Source organism: Drosophila simulans, chromosome 3R, assembly GCF_016746395.2.
Source record: "Drosophila simulans strain w501 chromosome 3R, Prin_Dsim_3.1, whole genome shotgun sequence".
Lineage (NCBI taxonomy): Eukaryota > Metazoa > Arthropoda > Insecta > Diptera > Drosophilidae > Drosophila > Drosophila simulans.
In genome coordinates this window covers 26,921,998-26,938,430 of record NC_052523.2, presented here as the reverse complement: position 1 = coordinate 26,938,430, position 16,433 = coordinate 26,921,998, and the positions used below count along the sequence as shown (strand labels likewise).

General features: G+C 43.4%; 1 protein-coding gene across 2 annotated transcripts; it reads right to left on the bottom strand.

Annotated features, from left to right (window-relative positions):
• Window positions 1-1,933: 1,933 nt before the first annotated feature.
• LOC6730273 (serine-rich adhesin for platelets) lies at window positions 1,934-16,062 on the bottom strand. 2 transcript variants are annotated; one of them, XM_016177873.3, is made up of 4 exons: window positions 15,356-16,062; window positions 10,097-10,318; window positions 3,872-5,600; window positions 1,934-3,479 (listed from the first exon to the last, which is right to left on the bottom strand). In XM_016177873.3, exons 2-4 carry the CDS (start codon window positions 10,139-10,141, stop codon window positions 2,710-2,712), a joined length of 2,544 nt encoding a protein of 847 aa, XP_016037040.1. In that variant the 5' UTR covers window positions 10,142-10,318; window positions 15,356-16,062; the 3' UTR covers window positions 1,934-2,709. The 2 variants fall into 2 exon arrangements, with proteins under 2 accessions (XP_016037040.1, XP_016037039.1); XM_016177872.3 differs by having other exon boundaries at window positions 15,371-16,062.
• Window positions 16,063-16,433: the final 371 nt, after the last annotated feature.

The window sequence follows — 16,433 nt, the reverse complement described above, 5'->3', positions numbered from 1 at the left end:
CTACACCAAAAACAATGCAGTAATGAAAAACACTCCTCATATTAATTGTTATTTTATTCTTTAATCCATTGGTACACTGCTTTAGTTTTTCTTTAGTTGAAGTAAATAGTAATAATCTAAAGCTGCTATCTCTAAAAATAGGTTTCTAATCAATCTTTATATCATGCTAAAAATATCTGAGGTCTTTTAAAATCAAAAGGAATGATCGCTGTTTTCTGTGCACCGTTGGAACTGAAACGTGTTTTGCCGGCATTCATCATACTGCATTTCAGTTAAGTTCTTTCACTCCTGCAAAAGGCGCGGAGAACTGTATCGCCCGGTAATTGCCGCACTTAAGCGCAACGGTATAACCAGTTCCTGACCCATCTCGAATCTCGAAAGCCAGCTCCTCCTCCCGGGAGATGTCCATCAGGCAGCTGACCGCAGAAAGGGCACGGCCAGGTCCCCATCTACAGCTCCAAACTCATTCCATTCCAGCCCATCCACATCCACATGCAAGCCCCATCCACAAACTTTTGTCTCTGCCTCTCTGGCATTTCGCATTAAATCTGCAACTGCCCAGGCACATTCTCTTTTTCCATACCCTTGAATAGGGGCATGGTAATTGTTTTAAAAAACGGAGACCAATTCGTATAAATAACATTAAATACTTCATTAAATTATAATCATATGTAGTTGAAGCTAATTATATATATAATATATCTATAATATAAAGAAGAGCTTTACTTGTTGGTTGACCTGAGGCTATACTAATCCGTACATAGACGATTAGTTTATAGATGTTAAAATTTCATTTGGTGTACCTGATTTTCGAGTGTATTCTAAGTCTCGGTGCCGGATGCTCACGTTCCCTTCGTGATTTTATGGTCATGTGCTGTATTTCTTCACGCAGATCGCGTCGCCGATGCAGCCGGGTCAGAATCGCACTCAGGGGGACTCGAACTCGAGCTCGGGGTGATTGCCGGTTTGCGATAAGACAGCATACCAAAGCCCGAACTGCGATTGTCTTACATATCTAAAAATAGCAGGGACTGAAAATGAATCTGAGGCTGTAACTGCAACCTGGCACTGGCGCATGCAATCATTAGTGGAAATTTTACCGGCCACTCTGCAGTCCAATATCCAGTCCCCAAGGGGACCCGCAATAAAACCAGCCAAATGACGACACGCAGACGCCTAAGAAGCAGCTTCTTTCGAGGACGGAGGATGGAGGCATCCAAGGTGGAAAGAAGGCGACCGCAAGCAAGGTCGTTCAGCGACCTTCACATCCACTTGGAGTCCGTCCACTTGGTTTCCCGTTGAGTGCCGCATGGGCTCGGTTTCTTGGGGCAGATCAGTAAACAACCGCTGGACATTTATGGAAATGCTGCTCTTAATTGGCCAAATGTGGCTCTATAAAGGCCCTAAACTGCCGCCTTGACTTTGTCACTGGCTCCTTGTCCCCGATCTCGGAGCTTCAGAGATGCCACTGCTTCTCTGTCTTTCTGCTTCCGCGTTTCACTCGGAAGACTGATAGCCCAGCAGGTTTGGGCTGTCAGGGCATTATCATTATCCCAAAACTGAACTGTTAATCTTCTTAATCCCTGAACTGGGAAAAATACTGTGAAGAATATGTAGTTCGGCTTAGTTGAACCGCACTCTCCTTTTCTCTCAGTGTAGTCATAAAAGCAAACTACCCCGTGCGCTGCGAGTTCTTGGCGTCAGCTGTCCTGCTGCTGCTTTGTCACTTGTTCATATCAATTAAATTTTAATGATATTGTCCAGAAAAACGACTCCCTCCGCCGCGCCGCAGGCTGCATGTTTTTAATCAATTTTAAGTGGCTATTTACTTTGCGGATCGGAGGAGCTGCTGCCCCCAGGACAACCTGTTTCCCAATCACATCCGTTCCGATCCCCGCCCGCTGCGAGATTAATGGGTAATGCACAACTGCGGTTTAGTCTCAATGGAATTTAGTTTATTTCACTACACAAGTCACTTAATGCTCTAATTAGGATAGTTTTCGCTCGTTGTTAATGCTGGTAGGTGCTCGGATTGTATGGCAAGTTGCTAGTTCTGCGCAATTTCGGGTGTGCTGGTCGGCTGAATAAATTAGGCTCGGATTTGAGATTACAATTACAATACCAACAACTACAATAAATTAATTAAAACATTAACTAAACATTAAACAAAATTCGTTTACTGACTAAACACACACACTGATCTCGTGGGAACTCAACTAGTGGCTAAGTTCTAGGGTAAATCTATCTAGGTTTATCTATCTAGGTTTAGGTTGCCTAAGCTAACTACAATACGACTTGGATCACATGTGAATGCCTTTGCAGCTGTCTCTTCAGTGGGGAAGTGCGGGGTTCTTGTGTTTTGACACTCGGGAAATCATCGACATGAACTCGGAAAGTCGCCATATAACTGCGTTTTTGCTCTACAACTAATATTAACGTTTACAACTTATAAAATGTAAAACTTAATCAGACAGATAGGTTTCTTAGCATATATAATTGCTTGCTAGTTCTCGCTTAACTTAACATTTTATTAATATTTTTTAAATGAGTAATATACATTCATAATAAAAAATGTAAGTCCCAAAACGGTCTCTCTTTATTAGTGATTTCCTAAGCATCCCTGTACTTTCCAAAGATTTCCCTGTATACTGGCGACTTTCCTCCCTCCACTTCGAGTGCTTTCCCGAGTGGAGCCTGACCATTTGGCCCCTACTTGAGCTTCAGAAACGTGAGCAACGCCTTCTGTATCAGACTGCGATTGATGGTGGAGTCGGCGGTGTAACGCACTCCCCACAGGTTTCCATCGTTGTGGTCCACCACTCCGTACTCGCCGACGATGAAGCCGTCGTCGGTCTTCTCCTCGACCCGGTACTTTCGGTAGTTGCGTCCCTCGACCACGTAGGCGACTTTGTCTTCGTCATCGGAGGCCGCATCGGGGCCTCCCTGGCCCTCTGATCCCGCGTCCCCGTCCGCATCGCCATCGTCGTCGCCATCCGAGTAATCGTTGGCATTTGCATTGTAAACCACTGAGCCACGTCCTCTGTTGATGCCACGACTTGGGCTGGCGGTGGTGCTCGATTGGGGCACTGGACTGGCTGGCGTTGTGATTTGCCCCACTGCCCCACCGCTGGCAGCAGCACTCCCTGCACCACCAACACCACCACCACCTGCACCGCCCTGCGGTCCATGGGCTCGTCCGTTTGTCATAACACTAACGGACTCCTCAATTTCGTAATTCTGCTCGGAGGTCGGAGTGTAGAGCTCGGGGCGCTCGGTGGTGAAGTGCTGCATCTGCTGGTGCTGCAGATGCGGCTGCTGCTTCGCGGACGAGGTGGCCGAGGATGAGGAGGACGAGGATGACGAGCTCGAGATGTACGAATAGCCACCGCCTGACCCCGAAGATGATGGCGGCGATGGGTCCACCGCGGACGCCGCTGCTCCATGTTGGTGTGCAAATTTGGAAACACACTTGACTAGATCTGCGGGGCGAGATGCAACAAAAGATGATGTTTGATAAGTTCAAGATTAGTTGGCCGGGGTTCAAGTGGTTAAACCCCTGCGTTGTCGCTGTCTGTCATAAGTACACTGGGCAACTGGTTGGAGTACTTCCTAAAAATTACTCCAGTAATGCTACACGAATGAATAATGAGAAATGATCTTTAATAGAACCCCAATCGATACCGGCTGTCTTTACTCTGCAAACAAATGGCTGGCTACTCCCTAAGTGAAACATAATCATCCAGCCAAGCAGGTCGTTATAAATGATATACGATTAAACCTGATGGGCCCAGAAAATTGATCTGTTTAATTTATGCATTGCAACACTCGCCCTGCTGCACAGTGTAATTTGTTTAACCAGATTCAGACTCACCTCTATTGGGCAATCCTTTGGCATTTTGATTAGAATGTTGATGCGGCGGTGATGAATGCTGACGTTGTTGCTCCCAGCATGGACTTGGCTGTTGCTGTTGCGGTTCGTGTTGCTGCAGATGTGGCTGCTTCTGCTGCGGCTGATGTTGCTGGTGGTAGTGGCTCGGACTTGAGTGCTTCGATAAAATTGGCTCCAATGGATGCGGCTGCGGTGCATTCAATAAATCATAAGGCAATTTATCCAAATTGAAGAGTACTCTGCGAGTTGGATGGGCCGGCTGGGGCTGGTGGCTGTAGCTGTGATAATGGTGCTGCCAAGTGGTTGGCCTGATGCTGGATGAGGTGCTGCTTCTAGGAGGCTTCACTGTGGTGACCCTGCTGGCCACTGTTGCCGCCGTGCCGCTGGATGTTGCTGCCGTGCTGCTGGGTGTTGCTGCTGTCGTGGTGCTTGTGCTCTGGGCCTCGCCAAAAGCGATGCGCGAGACAATCGCGGGTCTTGGTCTGGATCGCAGTGGCACAAAGGTGGTGGCTGCCAGTGGTGGTTTCTCGGAGGTGCTGGTGGAAGATGGGGAGGACGAGGTGGTGCTACCCAGTGGTGTTGCGGCCGTTGTGGTCAATGTTTGTGGCCAGTACGTCTTGGCCGGTTCACCATAAACCTTCGAGGGTTGCGAGTACACTTTCGCTGGCTCCGAGTAAAACTTGGAGGGCTGTCCGTAGACTTTCGAGGGTTCTGAGTACACCTTCTCCGGCTGTCCATACATTTTAGCGGGTTCTGAATACACCCTAGCTGGTTCTGAGTAAAACTTACTGGGCACACTGTACATTTTCGATGGTACTGAGTAGAACTTGGCTGGTTCTGACGAGTGCGCGTGTTTCAAGCTCTCACTTACATTTCTCTGGGCCTCCGCCAAAATGCCACTTTTCGACTGCTGCCAGGTTTGCAAGTCCTCCACGTTTTGGGAGATGGAACTGTAGGATATTGACCTGGACTGAGGTCCTCGTCCCTGTTTGGTGTCATGGTAAATCACCGTTTGAAAGGGTAAGCCTGCTCCAGCTGCGGTTCCCACGCCGGCTTCCTCTTCAGTCACTTCGCTTTGGTTTTTTAAAAAGGAATGCGTAGAGGAAGCCGCCAGCAAAGGAGCAGCCAGTACACTTTGTATATTGGAGGCACTGTTTAGGGAATCCACCTCGCTGTCCATGGACTCTGCAGCCAATCTGGGCTCCGTTTCCTCAATCGAAAGCTCACTTTTATGAGAGCGGTTGACAAAGTCCGAACCCGTTCCTGTGACGCCAGAAACACTGCTCCTCGAAGGACCTCTCTTGCTGGAAGAACTAACACTAACGGCCACCACTTTGACCTCGTCGCTAGACTTTCCTTTCAATTTATTAGGGACATCTTCGAGGAACACTATTTTACTGCCTGAGGTCACCAACTTCACCACCTGCTTAGAGTCGGATGGCTCCTCGGTCTGGGAGTTTCCGGATGTCAGGGAGTTCCTATAGCGGTTCCTGCCGAGATCCAGGCTTCTTCCGGTGGCTGCTCTGTGGTGGGGATGCGGAGACGACGATGGTGACTCTGCCCTGCCCCCAAAATCCTGTTCACCGCTGTGGAGACTTCGTTGCTGGTCATCATGATCGAGGAACAGCTTGAGGAACTCGTTGCCCGCGATGAGCTCACTCTGCCTGCCACCTGGAAAGGGGGCTGGGCGCGTCCGGCCGCCGGACAACATCTGAAATGTCAGAGATGAAGGAGTGTTAGTTATGCTCGACATTACTTAAGTGCAATCTGTGGTGAGAGCATCGACACTAGAAAACGGGTAATTCAAACAGAAATCTTTAGCATATTTCATCCAATTGCAGTGGGGAATGACTACATATTGAGCTTATCTCAGCGATCTATTTATAAATTTGCGTAATTAAAATATCATTTTTATCGATCCACATAAGCTGAGTTATGTCTTCACGTCGCTAGCAAATATGCAAAAGTCATGCAATGGGCGACCGAGATCTGGACTTTAGCTCAATGGCATTTGAATAATAATGCGGCTGGTCTATTAAGACATCAGAGGAATGCTGCGGTGCTCCGTTTGAAGTGGCGCATGTTACTGTGGAGTCCCTAGTCAAGTGGCGAATGTGGCATAATTAACCGCGTTGCAAGTGCTCAAGTGGGTGGCGTAAGGTAGCGAAAACACCCATCGAACCAGTAAACAGATCGAGCAGTGGATTATTGATTGTCCAATGGGCAAATGGCAGCAGATCGCTCGAGTGGAAAATGGAAACTCTAGTTAAACGATGCCGGTCAAAGTGTCACTCAGTGTCATTAAGATATTTATGTTCCTACCGATTTGCATGCATTTCATTGACTCATCTCGTGACTTATAAACTTGTTTGCTGCTGAGGAAGTCAATTTCACAACCTAACTGAGCGGCCAGTTTTTCTGTTTTTCGCATTTCGGTTTTATCCCTTTCGATGACTAATGCTTACATTTAGGATACACGATCACGTTGAAAAAAAATACAAAAGGGCTATAAAATGTTTTTAAAAATCCCTTACAGTTTCTTTGCCTTTCCCTGCCATTCAACACACCATCAATTTACATTTAATGCACCATTAAATTACTTTAGTAGCTTGGTTATCTACGTCCACATCTTTGGCGTAACACTATTCAAAACACTCCAGTGCAAATTCATGGCCAGAGATCGGCCATAAATTGTTATCAGGACACACACCCACCGCATAAACAAAAGACTTAGGGCACGAACTCGCCCTGCCAAACGACCCGCCGATCAAAGCGAGCTAATAAAACATATTTATGGATATTTATCGATGGCCATAAGTATTAGCATTGCTAATTGCAACGAGGCAGATCATTTACTAGCCAACACTTTTGATCCATTGACGCGAATTCGAAAGGCGCAAATTGAAAACAATGAAAAATGGCGAAAATTGAATCGAATATTAATGGAAATCGATCGCAGCGGCGAACATAATAGCATAATTATTCAATCTGCTTATAGGTATATCCAATTTTTTCCCCTAACGTGTGTATTTATTCCCCTGAGCAAGAACAATAACAACATCCGGCAGTGCAGTGGGCGCCTGTCGCCGAGCATTTTCTAGAGCAGATTTGAGCGAACACCTTCGCACATGTGCTAAAGTTACCCACCAACCAAGCAGCCTAACCAACCGACTGACTGACCAACCAGTTACTATAATACTATATCTCCAGATCGGTTAGTCATCCGGCGGGTCGCCTTGCCTTTTATGTCTAAAATTGCAGAAGTAACCGACCGCGGGCGTTGAATGGAAAATGGAAAAGCGACAGTTAGCATTGACACTAAATCAACGGCCCAGGGAGCGAATTATCCGAGTGACAATTACAAAAGGGCCAACTATTTGGTTTCGCCCGAAGACAAAGAAAAAACGTTCTAAAAATACCAAGCCAACTGGAACAATGCGAATTCCTTTCCATTGTGGGGTTATTTAAAACGCCTGGTCAGTGACGTGCTCCAGTTTAATGAATGAATTGGGTAATGGGTTTGGGTTCCTTCAACCAGCGCAAAAGTGATAAGCAATTATTAATCTTGATTGATTTATCAGGTAGCTAATCCTGTTTCGACATTCTTTTGCACTTTGCCTGCCGAAGTGGACCATTTATCATTCGATTGTGCCGTTTTGGCGACAATTTTCACGGCTGTCAACTTAGCGGAAGTGTCAAAAAAAGTCAACTTTCAGAATATCACGTATCCGCCTTGTGTGCGCGTGAATAGCCAGCAAACAATTAAGCAATAATCACGCCTTAATGAGCGCTCTCTTTATTAGGATCATTTGGCCCACTCGATTGGCTTTCAAGTGCCGCTGATGCTGCCATTCGATACCCAATACTCGATACCCGATGCTTTAATTAGCCACAATCGTCGTGATTTCAGTTTTTACGCTTGACACTACACAAACGCCACGGGTTGACAGATTGAATTCATGTTTGCGTTATGCAAATTTCGGAAGTAATTTGATTGATATGGGACCATACATACTTGGGTGCTATGTAAACAGGATTTGGAGAGGGGCCAGTGACTCAGGCCACGAACTACGATATCGAATGCGGAAAAAGTCATGTAACCCCCCATTTCTGGCATTTCTGCCTGTTTCGAGTGGTGTCCGCGGGCATTTTGTGCTAGAAGTGGGCGGTTTTCAAAGGAGCAGCCACCGTTGCAATTTGCAGCCAAAACAGTCGGTGGCCAAGTGAATGTGTCAGCGGGTTTTTTTTCCCCACAAGCCCAGCCTAAACTGGCCAGGCCAAAGTCTAATCTCTGGTAGCAGACATCAGACATTCGCCGGTCTTAGCCACCACCCGCTGTCGTCAGCTGGGGAACACATTGTGTGCACAATATTACATGCTAATGCCAGCGGAGGTTTATGCACTAAGAAAACTGAGGGGAAAAATAAACCTCCATTTAATCAAGACTTATTTTCCATTTCAATCATTATTTTCCTGAGTGTTCCTATCGGTCTATCGATCTCCCAGCCAAGTGCAGCCCACATTAGGGCCGAGCTCAATGCCACAAGTTGGGGCGGAATCAGAATCGGACTCCAGTTCGCATTCGAGTCGATCCAAATTGCAGCTATCAACTTGGGCTGTGGCACAATAACACACATTTATTAATTACACTGCAGAGACACAGACCGAAAACACATTTCGTGTGGGAAATTAACCCATGCTGGCCCCAGATCGTTTAGGAGTCACTCAGAGCCATAAACAAAACCGTTTATTTGATGAATACTCGTGTAACCCAAGACTCGGATGTGCCTCGGTGGGTTAATAATGGCTTATAATCGCCTAGAAAATCCGAGTTTAGAATGTAGTTGCACCACTGACAATGCTGCACCACTCCCTGCCCCGCTGAGCATAATTTGCAAATTGCCGTAGTCATCGCCTTTGAATGGCCAAAAGACAGAGCCTGGGTTTTAGCCGCAAACAGAGCAAAAGTTGGAGCCACAAAACAGAGGCACTCCAAACGTCAGTTGCAAGCAAACACTCGCAAAAAATGTGTAATTAATTTTATCGGGCAGTTCTCACTTCGCAAATGAAACCGTCAAGATGAAATTTAATTGCAAATATAATTTAAAAGTATTTCCAAGTAATAAACGTAAAGGTCGTAGTGTTAAGTCCATAATTAGGTAATAACTGTTCATAACTGTTAACTAAAAAGGAATATATAATTATGCAATAAGTATACGATGTACAAATCGAAATAAAATTTAAGCAAAAATAATTAAAATACCATTATCTTAAGTACACCTGCAATCGTAGTAGGACTTACACATATGCAGATCTACTTAATTATTTATCACATAAAATATATTTAATTGCCATCTTTTCTCTGAGTACAGTGGTTACCGACTGCAGTTAAATCGCGTGCAATTATTTAGTTTACTCGGCTTCAGTTTGGCTTACTCCGCTCCACATTACTCACAATCAACTTGGCCTGTCTAATGAGCAGTCAATAAAGAGCCGGCCAGACAGAAAAGCGAGTGTGTGGTAAAAATTAATTCCAAATGCATTTGCTGGCCAAGCAGCCAGAATTATGGATGATTTGGGCTAATAAAACCGAAGTCGGCAAACAAATGGAGTGCGATCGCACCATTAAACCATTTTTCAAAACGCATTGGCCAAGCTAATGGTGCACCCCATGTGAGTGCATTTGGCAATTGCATTTTTGTGCCTGGGCTTTGCTGGCCATAAAGATGAGGTCTCAATTGGAGTTTAAAGTTTCCGAACGATGCCATTTGAATCAGTTTCGTTGGATTGTTAAATCGAAGTCCAAGTCGAAGTCGTGGGGATGGAGGACGAAACTTTCCAAGTTGAAGATCAGATAAATTGATTGATAGCTTTCGACTGTGTTGAAATGAAAATCAGTTTATTGTTTGCCTTTGAAATGCCTTTTTCAATTTATCACAGCTTCTAGCAGCTAATGCCAGATATATTTAATTGCGTTTTCTTTAACAGCACTCAAACTATTTCGGAATTACATACCATAAAGACAATTACTAACCACTTTTGGAAGTGCTTGGAATGGAGTGTAAACTAGTTTTGTTTGGTAGCTAAGGTGGCCAAATCTTAGCCTTGAACTTAAGCGTTTCTTTGACCAAATCTGAGCAAGTTCCCTGGAATTCAGCGAGCACCTGGCCATAAAGAAGTGAATAACCAACTTAATGCGACACTTACCAGCAGCAAGAAACCGAATTTAAGGAGCCAGCAAAAGTGTGCCATTCCGCTTTCGGTTAGTCCACCTGTCCACCAGTTAATCAAGCGCTTAATGCTTCTTTTGTTCTCGGTGCTTAATGGGGATCGCTTTCCTGGGGCTCCTCAGTGAATCATGGAGCCTCTTTTGACCACCAGCTGCTCTGCGATCATTCTGGCCACTGTCTCTGGGGATTTGGTTAATGGCTGCAATTAGGGAGGACAAAAAGTGGTAATTAGCCGCGAGGTAGTAAACAAGGCACCAAAATTATATCCCATTAAAAATACTTGGCAAACGTATAACAAATCGAGCGCCGAGAACAAATTCATTGCGTTCAATCGATAAGCCATGGGAAAAATCCTAGCCAAATGTCAAGGTGCATTTCACACCAGAAATCGCCGAGAGTCGCAAGCACTTGCAGCTAATTCCAAGAGTCTCGGCGGATTCCGCAGTTAGTTCAATGCACTCAGCGAAAAATTACGAATTAAAATGCACAAATATATATTTTTTTAACTTTCATTAGTAACTATTAATAGTCACTCACCTTACCCACCTTCTGCTTCTATGTTTACTTACCAAGTTCAAAGACTTTTAAGGGCTTGAGTTTTTTTTTTGGTGTAAAAGAATCATTGAACTTGTATTGGCAGCAGGCTGGCCACACAAACTAACAACTGGCAACTTCAAGAAGCGTCCAACAAGTTGCAGAGTCTGGCCAGAAACAAAAGAAGCGGAGTCGAGCGCCAAAAGCCAAGCCCAAAACCGAAAATCCATAGCCCAGACAGATGCTCAGTCGTCTGTTGCAGTTTCAACATATTTATAATTAATGGCAAGGTATTTTGATAGCTTTTTGTTGCCAGCAATTGGCATGCCATTGAAGTGGGTACCGAGATTTGGCCGGAGCTGCTGCAATCGATGGCTGAAATCCACGGCGATGAGTTTGATTTGGCCAGGCATAATTTAATTAACCGTTCTCAGGCATTTCCGCCACTCGGAGACCATGTAATTAAACGCCAGCCAAAGTCAAAATCATAAAAAATCATATTTCTTTTGGCAAAAAAACTGAGGCTAGACAAATGCCGAAAGAAAGACAGAGAAAGACAGACACAGGCGAAAACCAGTTCTAATTCTTATCAAGCCTTCTTCACAGGCCATATAATTACTCATGGCCCTCTATAGATATTTTAAAGTTAGTTTTTTTTACCAGACAGCATTTAATTACTGCGGAATTCTGCGGGGAAAACAAATATGTTTATGGCGGGCAGGCATCTCATTAAAAACGAAAGTTTCAAAGTTTCGTTCTTAGCCAAGTGAGCGGTCATTAATTAGCCAAAGTCATATGGAAATGCCAGAACCTCCCATTTAAGCCGGCTTCCATTATATTTCATTCTGTTCGGTTCGGTTCTGCTCTATTCGTTGCCTTCTGTCTGACGTCATCTTAATTTCTTTTATTCTCTGTCTTTTTTTAGCTGCCCTGTTGGCAGATGTTCATCATTAGGTGACTCTGTAAGTTCCTTGGCCTTTCAAGTCAGTTGTAAAGCCCGTAGGAAAGTAAAAGTTCTGACGTCCGCCGTTTTGTTCACACATTCATTATCCGCAATTTAGCGTCTCTAAATTGCAACTAGTTTATAACTACTTTAACTAAAGCTGCACCCACTTGTAATAGGAATCGGAATCGGTATATGTTCTAGTTCTGGCTTTTGCTGGGAGCATGTATGGTATCTCTGACGACCACTTGGGTTAAGGCCAAAAACCACTGCAGGGGAATATGGGAAATCAATGAACTTGGAATACTCTTTGCCTATAAAATATAACCGCAATTAAGTTTATTCTTGGTAATAATATATTTAGATAGAAACAAGTTTTCGGGCTTTGGAACTAGTTGTTGGTCACTTGGAAGATCTTTTAAAAAATATATATATTAATGATGGACTCGCGCTCATAGACTGCCTTGTGAAGATGATAGAGAAAAGGAGTTATGTTCGCACCATTATAAACTGTGCAGAACAATCAAACTGATGTCATTAGTTGTAAATCAAATGTGTCTAAATAATTCTGCATCAATTTATTCTCTGCAATTATCGATCTGCCTTCTTTGGTAGTGCAGCAACCGCAGCTTGGTCTTGAAATCTTGATGGAATAATCGCACTCGTGAATGGCCATTGGCGTTACTAAATTTGTGCCACACTCGCACTCTCGGGCGGTTAGTATATAAATTAGAATGCTAATCGATAGTTATGGATACGCCCTGAAAACGAGAGCCCGGGGAACTGGCAGATCGCAGAGCGGCGAGGTGAGGACGGTGGACAATGGGCGACTGACAGATTCCGGTTAATAAACTTGATTTAAAACCAGAAGTGAACACTGCGGGCAAAAGGTAATGGCAAATAAATTGCCACTAAGTACACACACAATACATAGTCGTACAAATGACACAAAACAAACAAAAGGCGAAATAAAATGAAAATGTGTAACAAATGGACAAACGTGGCCCGCACCCGCAATTCACTCCGATTCCGATTCAGATTCCGATTCAGATCCAGAAACAGATTGAGATTCAGACGGGGACGAGACAAGTGTTGGACCCTGTGACAAATTGTCAAACATTCGCAACCACGGTTGCAATTCATTAACAATCGAAGTGGAGTTGATTCGAGTTCAGTTCGGTTGACTTGAGTTGAATTCCGTTGAGTTGAGGGACGGACAGGCTCAAAGCCGAAAGGCAAAAGAAGGGAGAGGCCACACGTCGTATGCGCAATATTATCAACAACATTAATATATTTCCCCATTTGAAAAAGTGTGAGAAAAATAGGATACTTTGGGAAAGTACATACCACAGTTAGAACATTTAAATAAGCTATTTAATTAAAAATAAACCCATGATGGCACAAGTGAAACAACCCTCTTCAAGGCTATAAAAAGCAATCACAAAGTCAATGCAAAGCCCAAAACTCTGCCAAAGTCACAAAAGACATTCGAGCGAGCTCTAATTGGAGCGTTTTCTGTTTGTGTTTATGTTTCCATGGAATTTCTAAGAGTTTATTGCACTTCACACGCCGCACTCCTTTTGGCCATTTGTCATCGCATTGTTGTGACCAAAACTGAAAATGTGGCCAAAACAGTGCAATCCCAACCTGTTTGTTTATCTGTCGCAGGTCGCGCGACTTTGAGGCGTTTTGTCAGCGTTTTTGCCGCTGGTTTCGTTTTACTCAGCCGCAGCATATAATTTGTTAATTTAACTTTTTGCAGCCTTTAATTGTTTTGGCCAAAGCTCAGCGACTACTGCAGGCAGTTTGCGGTGCAATTACGCTCTTAATAATAATTTTGTTGAAAAAATGTTGAACGGTTTGGCAACGCGTCCACTTTTGCAATCTGGCTCAGAATGTGGGGGCCATTAGATTATAGACATTATCGATATGACTATCTGATTGATTAAGGGTCGAGCTAAGGCTACGAAAACTTGGCGTAATGACATCAGTGTTTACTTAATGGCGATTGCAAGTACTTCGCTTGGTTATTGCAAATAAAACACCAAAACTTGATGGAGTCATTAAATGATCGCCAGGAGTTTGGTTTTCTTTGAATTCATACAGGAAGCAAAAAGTATTCAAAGTGAAATATTACCCATATATATCTATTTTACATAGCAGTAGCATTTTACTTCATTGATTTGTTATCTAAATGAACTTTCCCAATTGAAAACCAACGCTTTGAATAAATAGTATGTATAAATTTGCTATAAAATTGATCGATTCATTACACGTATGGCCAATAAAATAAATCAAGATTTAGCTCTTTTGTTTATGCGGTCATTTGGTTGAGTTATTAATCCAAACACCTCGTTTGTCGAATGTGTTCTAATTTGAAGCAATTTGGCAGTTGGAATGGCTGGTTGGATTACAGACGTGTTCTCCCTGTTATGATTCCATTAATTGAATACAAATTCAATCATAATCTCGATCGAATTGTATTGTTTCAGCACTATTGAAAATAAGACCGTAAATTATGCCGCTAAATTGCTGCCATAAATTTTCCTTCAAACAATCCATTGCACACAATTACTGCCCTTGGATGGATATTCAAGCTTTTCCTTGGCATTCAGCTGGCAGCGTACTTTCAATCTGACAAATCTGAAATTAATTCACTCCACGGCGATTTATTTCTGTTTTTTTTTTCGGACTTTGTATCTGAATGCCAGCTGGGACAGTGGGTCACTAAATCAACGCCCAATTACAAGCGAACCGTTAATTATTTCGGTAAGTTCGGAATAAGCAGGGCGTCTAAAATAATGAGCTACATACATACATACATATGTATGGGGACCATTAAAGTCTCGTTTGTGATATGAATCTGCCTGCGAAATAAATTAATGCCTTAATCCACGCCCGTCCATCAAAAATCGGGAATTCGAATTCGAGCCGGACAAAAGAAACAAATGCTCTTTCATTCGGTCTCTCAGTCGTTTTTTGGTGATTTCAAAACCCAAACACTAATGCACTTGCATGCCAATTGACTGACTCACACCGATAGACTTTCATCCGTGACCTTGAGGCGACTGGCCGACATATCTCCCAACCGGCACCGCCCACCGCCCTCCGCCTTTCCGCCAGATTTCCACGGCATGAAGACAAATCCACTTTGTGGCCAAACCGAAAACAAAAACAATAACAAAGCCGCTCGTTGAGCAAGGCAGCCGACCAAGCACAAAAAAATCTACCAAAATGCAGAAAAAACTGTAACAAAAATTAAAACTCAGCAGCAAAAAATTTGAGTAACAAACTGAGTGCAAAACAAACGAAAACCAACCAAAAAAATTCGCAAAAAGCGGGAGGAAAATCCTAAAAACATAAAAAACGCGTTTGCGCATAAAAACTCTTTGGATTTGGCCAATTTTAGCCATTTGGCAGTATACTATATATACACTTTGCGATTTTGTTCCTGCACAGACAGAAGTTTCGTAGCAGTTATAAAAGATATGTTATTTCAGATACCAACTATTATAATAATACGAAATTATATTAAAAAATTTTAAAATAAAGTCTACAGCTGTTTTCTTTTAATGTGCCTTAATAAATATTTTAAATGGTTACAGTGTAAATATTATTTTGTCGTTGCTCCAAAAGTCACATTTTTGGTGGCGTTAAAATCTAAATACACATTATTGCAAATCCGTAATGCTCGTCACTTTTTTTTTACCGTGTGGCATATTATTAACCGTTACTTTTTACCAAACCCGCCGAGCTTACCAATAATGCACCCACCACATTTATAGTTGTTAGTGGCTTTAATCCCTCGTTGTCGTTGTTGTTGGATTTGATTGTTAAGCTTTCTATATTTACGGGTGGTTGTTGCTGTTTTAGGCTTCAGTTTTTGTGTTCGACTGTTCAATGCAATTGTTGCTAAGCCGTTTTCTCAAATTGGAGCAATATTGGCGCGAGCTTTGAACGGATTTCGCAGACTGCGATTTGTTTATGGCTCTTTCAAAAGTATTTGTATTTGCTCGTTTCGCGGACTTAATATACTTTTTTGTTTTGATACGGGCTTAATTACATTGAATGGATTAAGGCACACACTTGAAAGACACACACTGGCACACGCACACAGACACACACTCTGAAAACTCTGTATTTAACTGACTTGGTCGAAAGGGGTCTTTGAAATGTATCCTTAGTTTTTGGAACGGTCCTTAAATAGGTTTTCAGCTGTGTTGCTCGCGTTTCTGTTTGACTTGAAAAGGCTCCTTGTCGAGGCTTCAGAAATAGGGGAGAAGGGTGGGGCCACTGCAGAGTGCACTGCCTAACTGAAAAAGATACTTTCACGACCAGAAACACGTAGTGATTTTATTCAGGAAAACCTCGGAAAGTCTCTCGAGCGCCGCGCATGCGTCCGTTTGGCTACAGCGTCCACAATTAACTGAATTCCCACAGCGATCAGAAACTGATAAGTCGCCCAAGAAGCCAGGCTGAAAAGCTCCGAGAGCGGTCGCGTACGACTTGGCTCAAACACCAGGTTTAAGCCACATTCACAACAGAACTCAACCAAGTGCCAAGGCAAAAACCAAAAACACGAAAGGCGAAGCAAAAAGCGCAAGTACAAACATAAATCCGCCAGCAAACAAATCGCGCCCCAAAGTCAGGCTCTCTCGATCAGTTTGTGCTCGCCAAGATTCGCACATTTGATGATGGCTAGAAGTCAAGTCGCGTGGACACTTGACCAAAGTTGAATTCTAAGCCCAGAAAATTGTAAAATTATTTTATATCTATATTCTAACAAATAAAATATGGAAATATGGACCAAAAAATATTAATATTTACGTATATTTTT

Excerpts from the sequence above, each read along its gene's own strand:
- LOC6730273 (XM_016177873.3), bottom strand. The coding sequence starts at position 10,141 with ATGGCACACTTTTGCTGGCTCCTTAAATTCGGTTTCTTGCTGCTG. Across the intron at positions 5,601-10,096 it reads AATTCGGTTTCTTGCTGCTG|ATGTTGTCCGGCGGCCGGAC; the intron begins GTAAGTGTCGCA and ends CTGACATTTCAG. Across the intron at positions 3,480-3,871 it reads CAAAGGATTGCCCAATAGAG|ATCTAGTCAAGTGTGTTTCC; the intron begins GTGAGTCTGAAT and ends CTCGCCCCGCAG.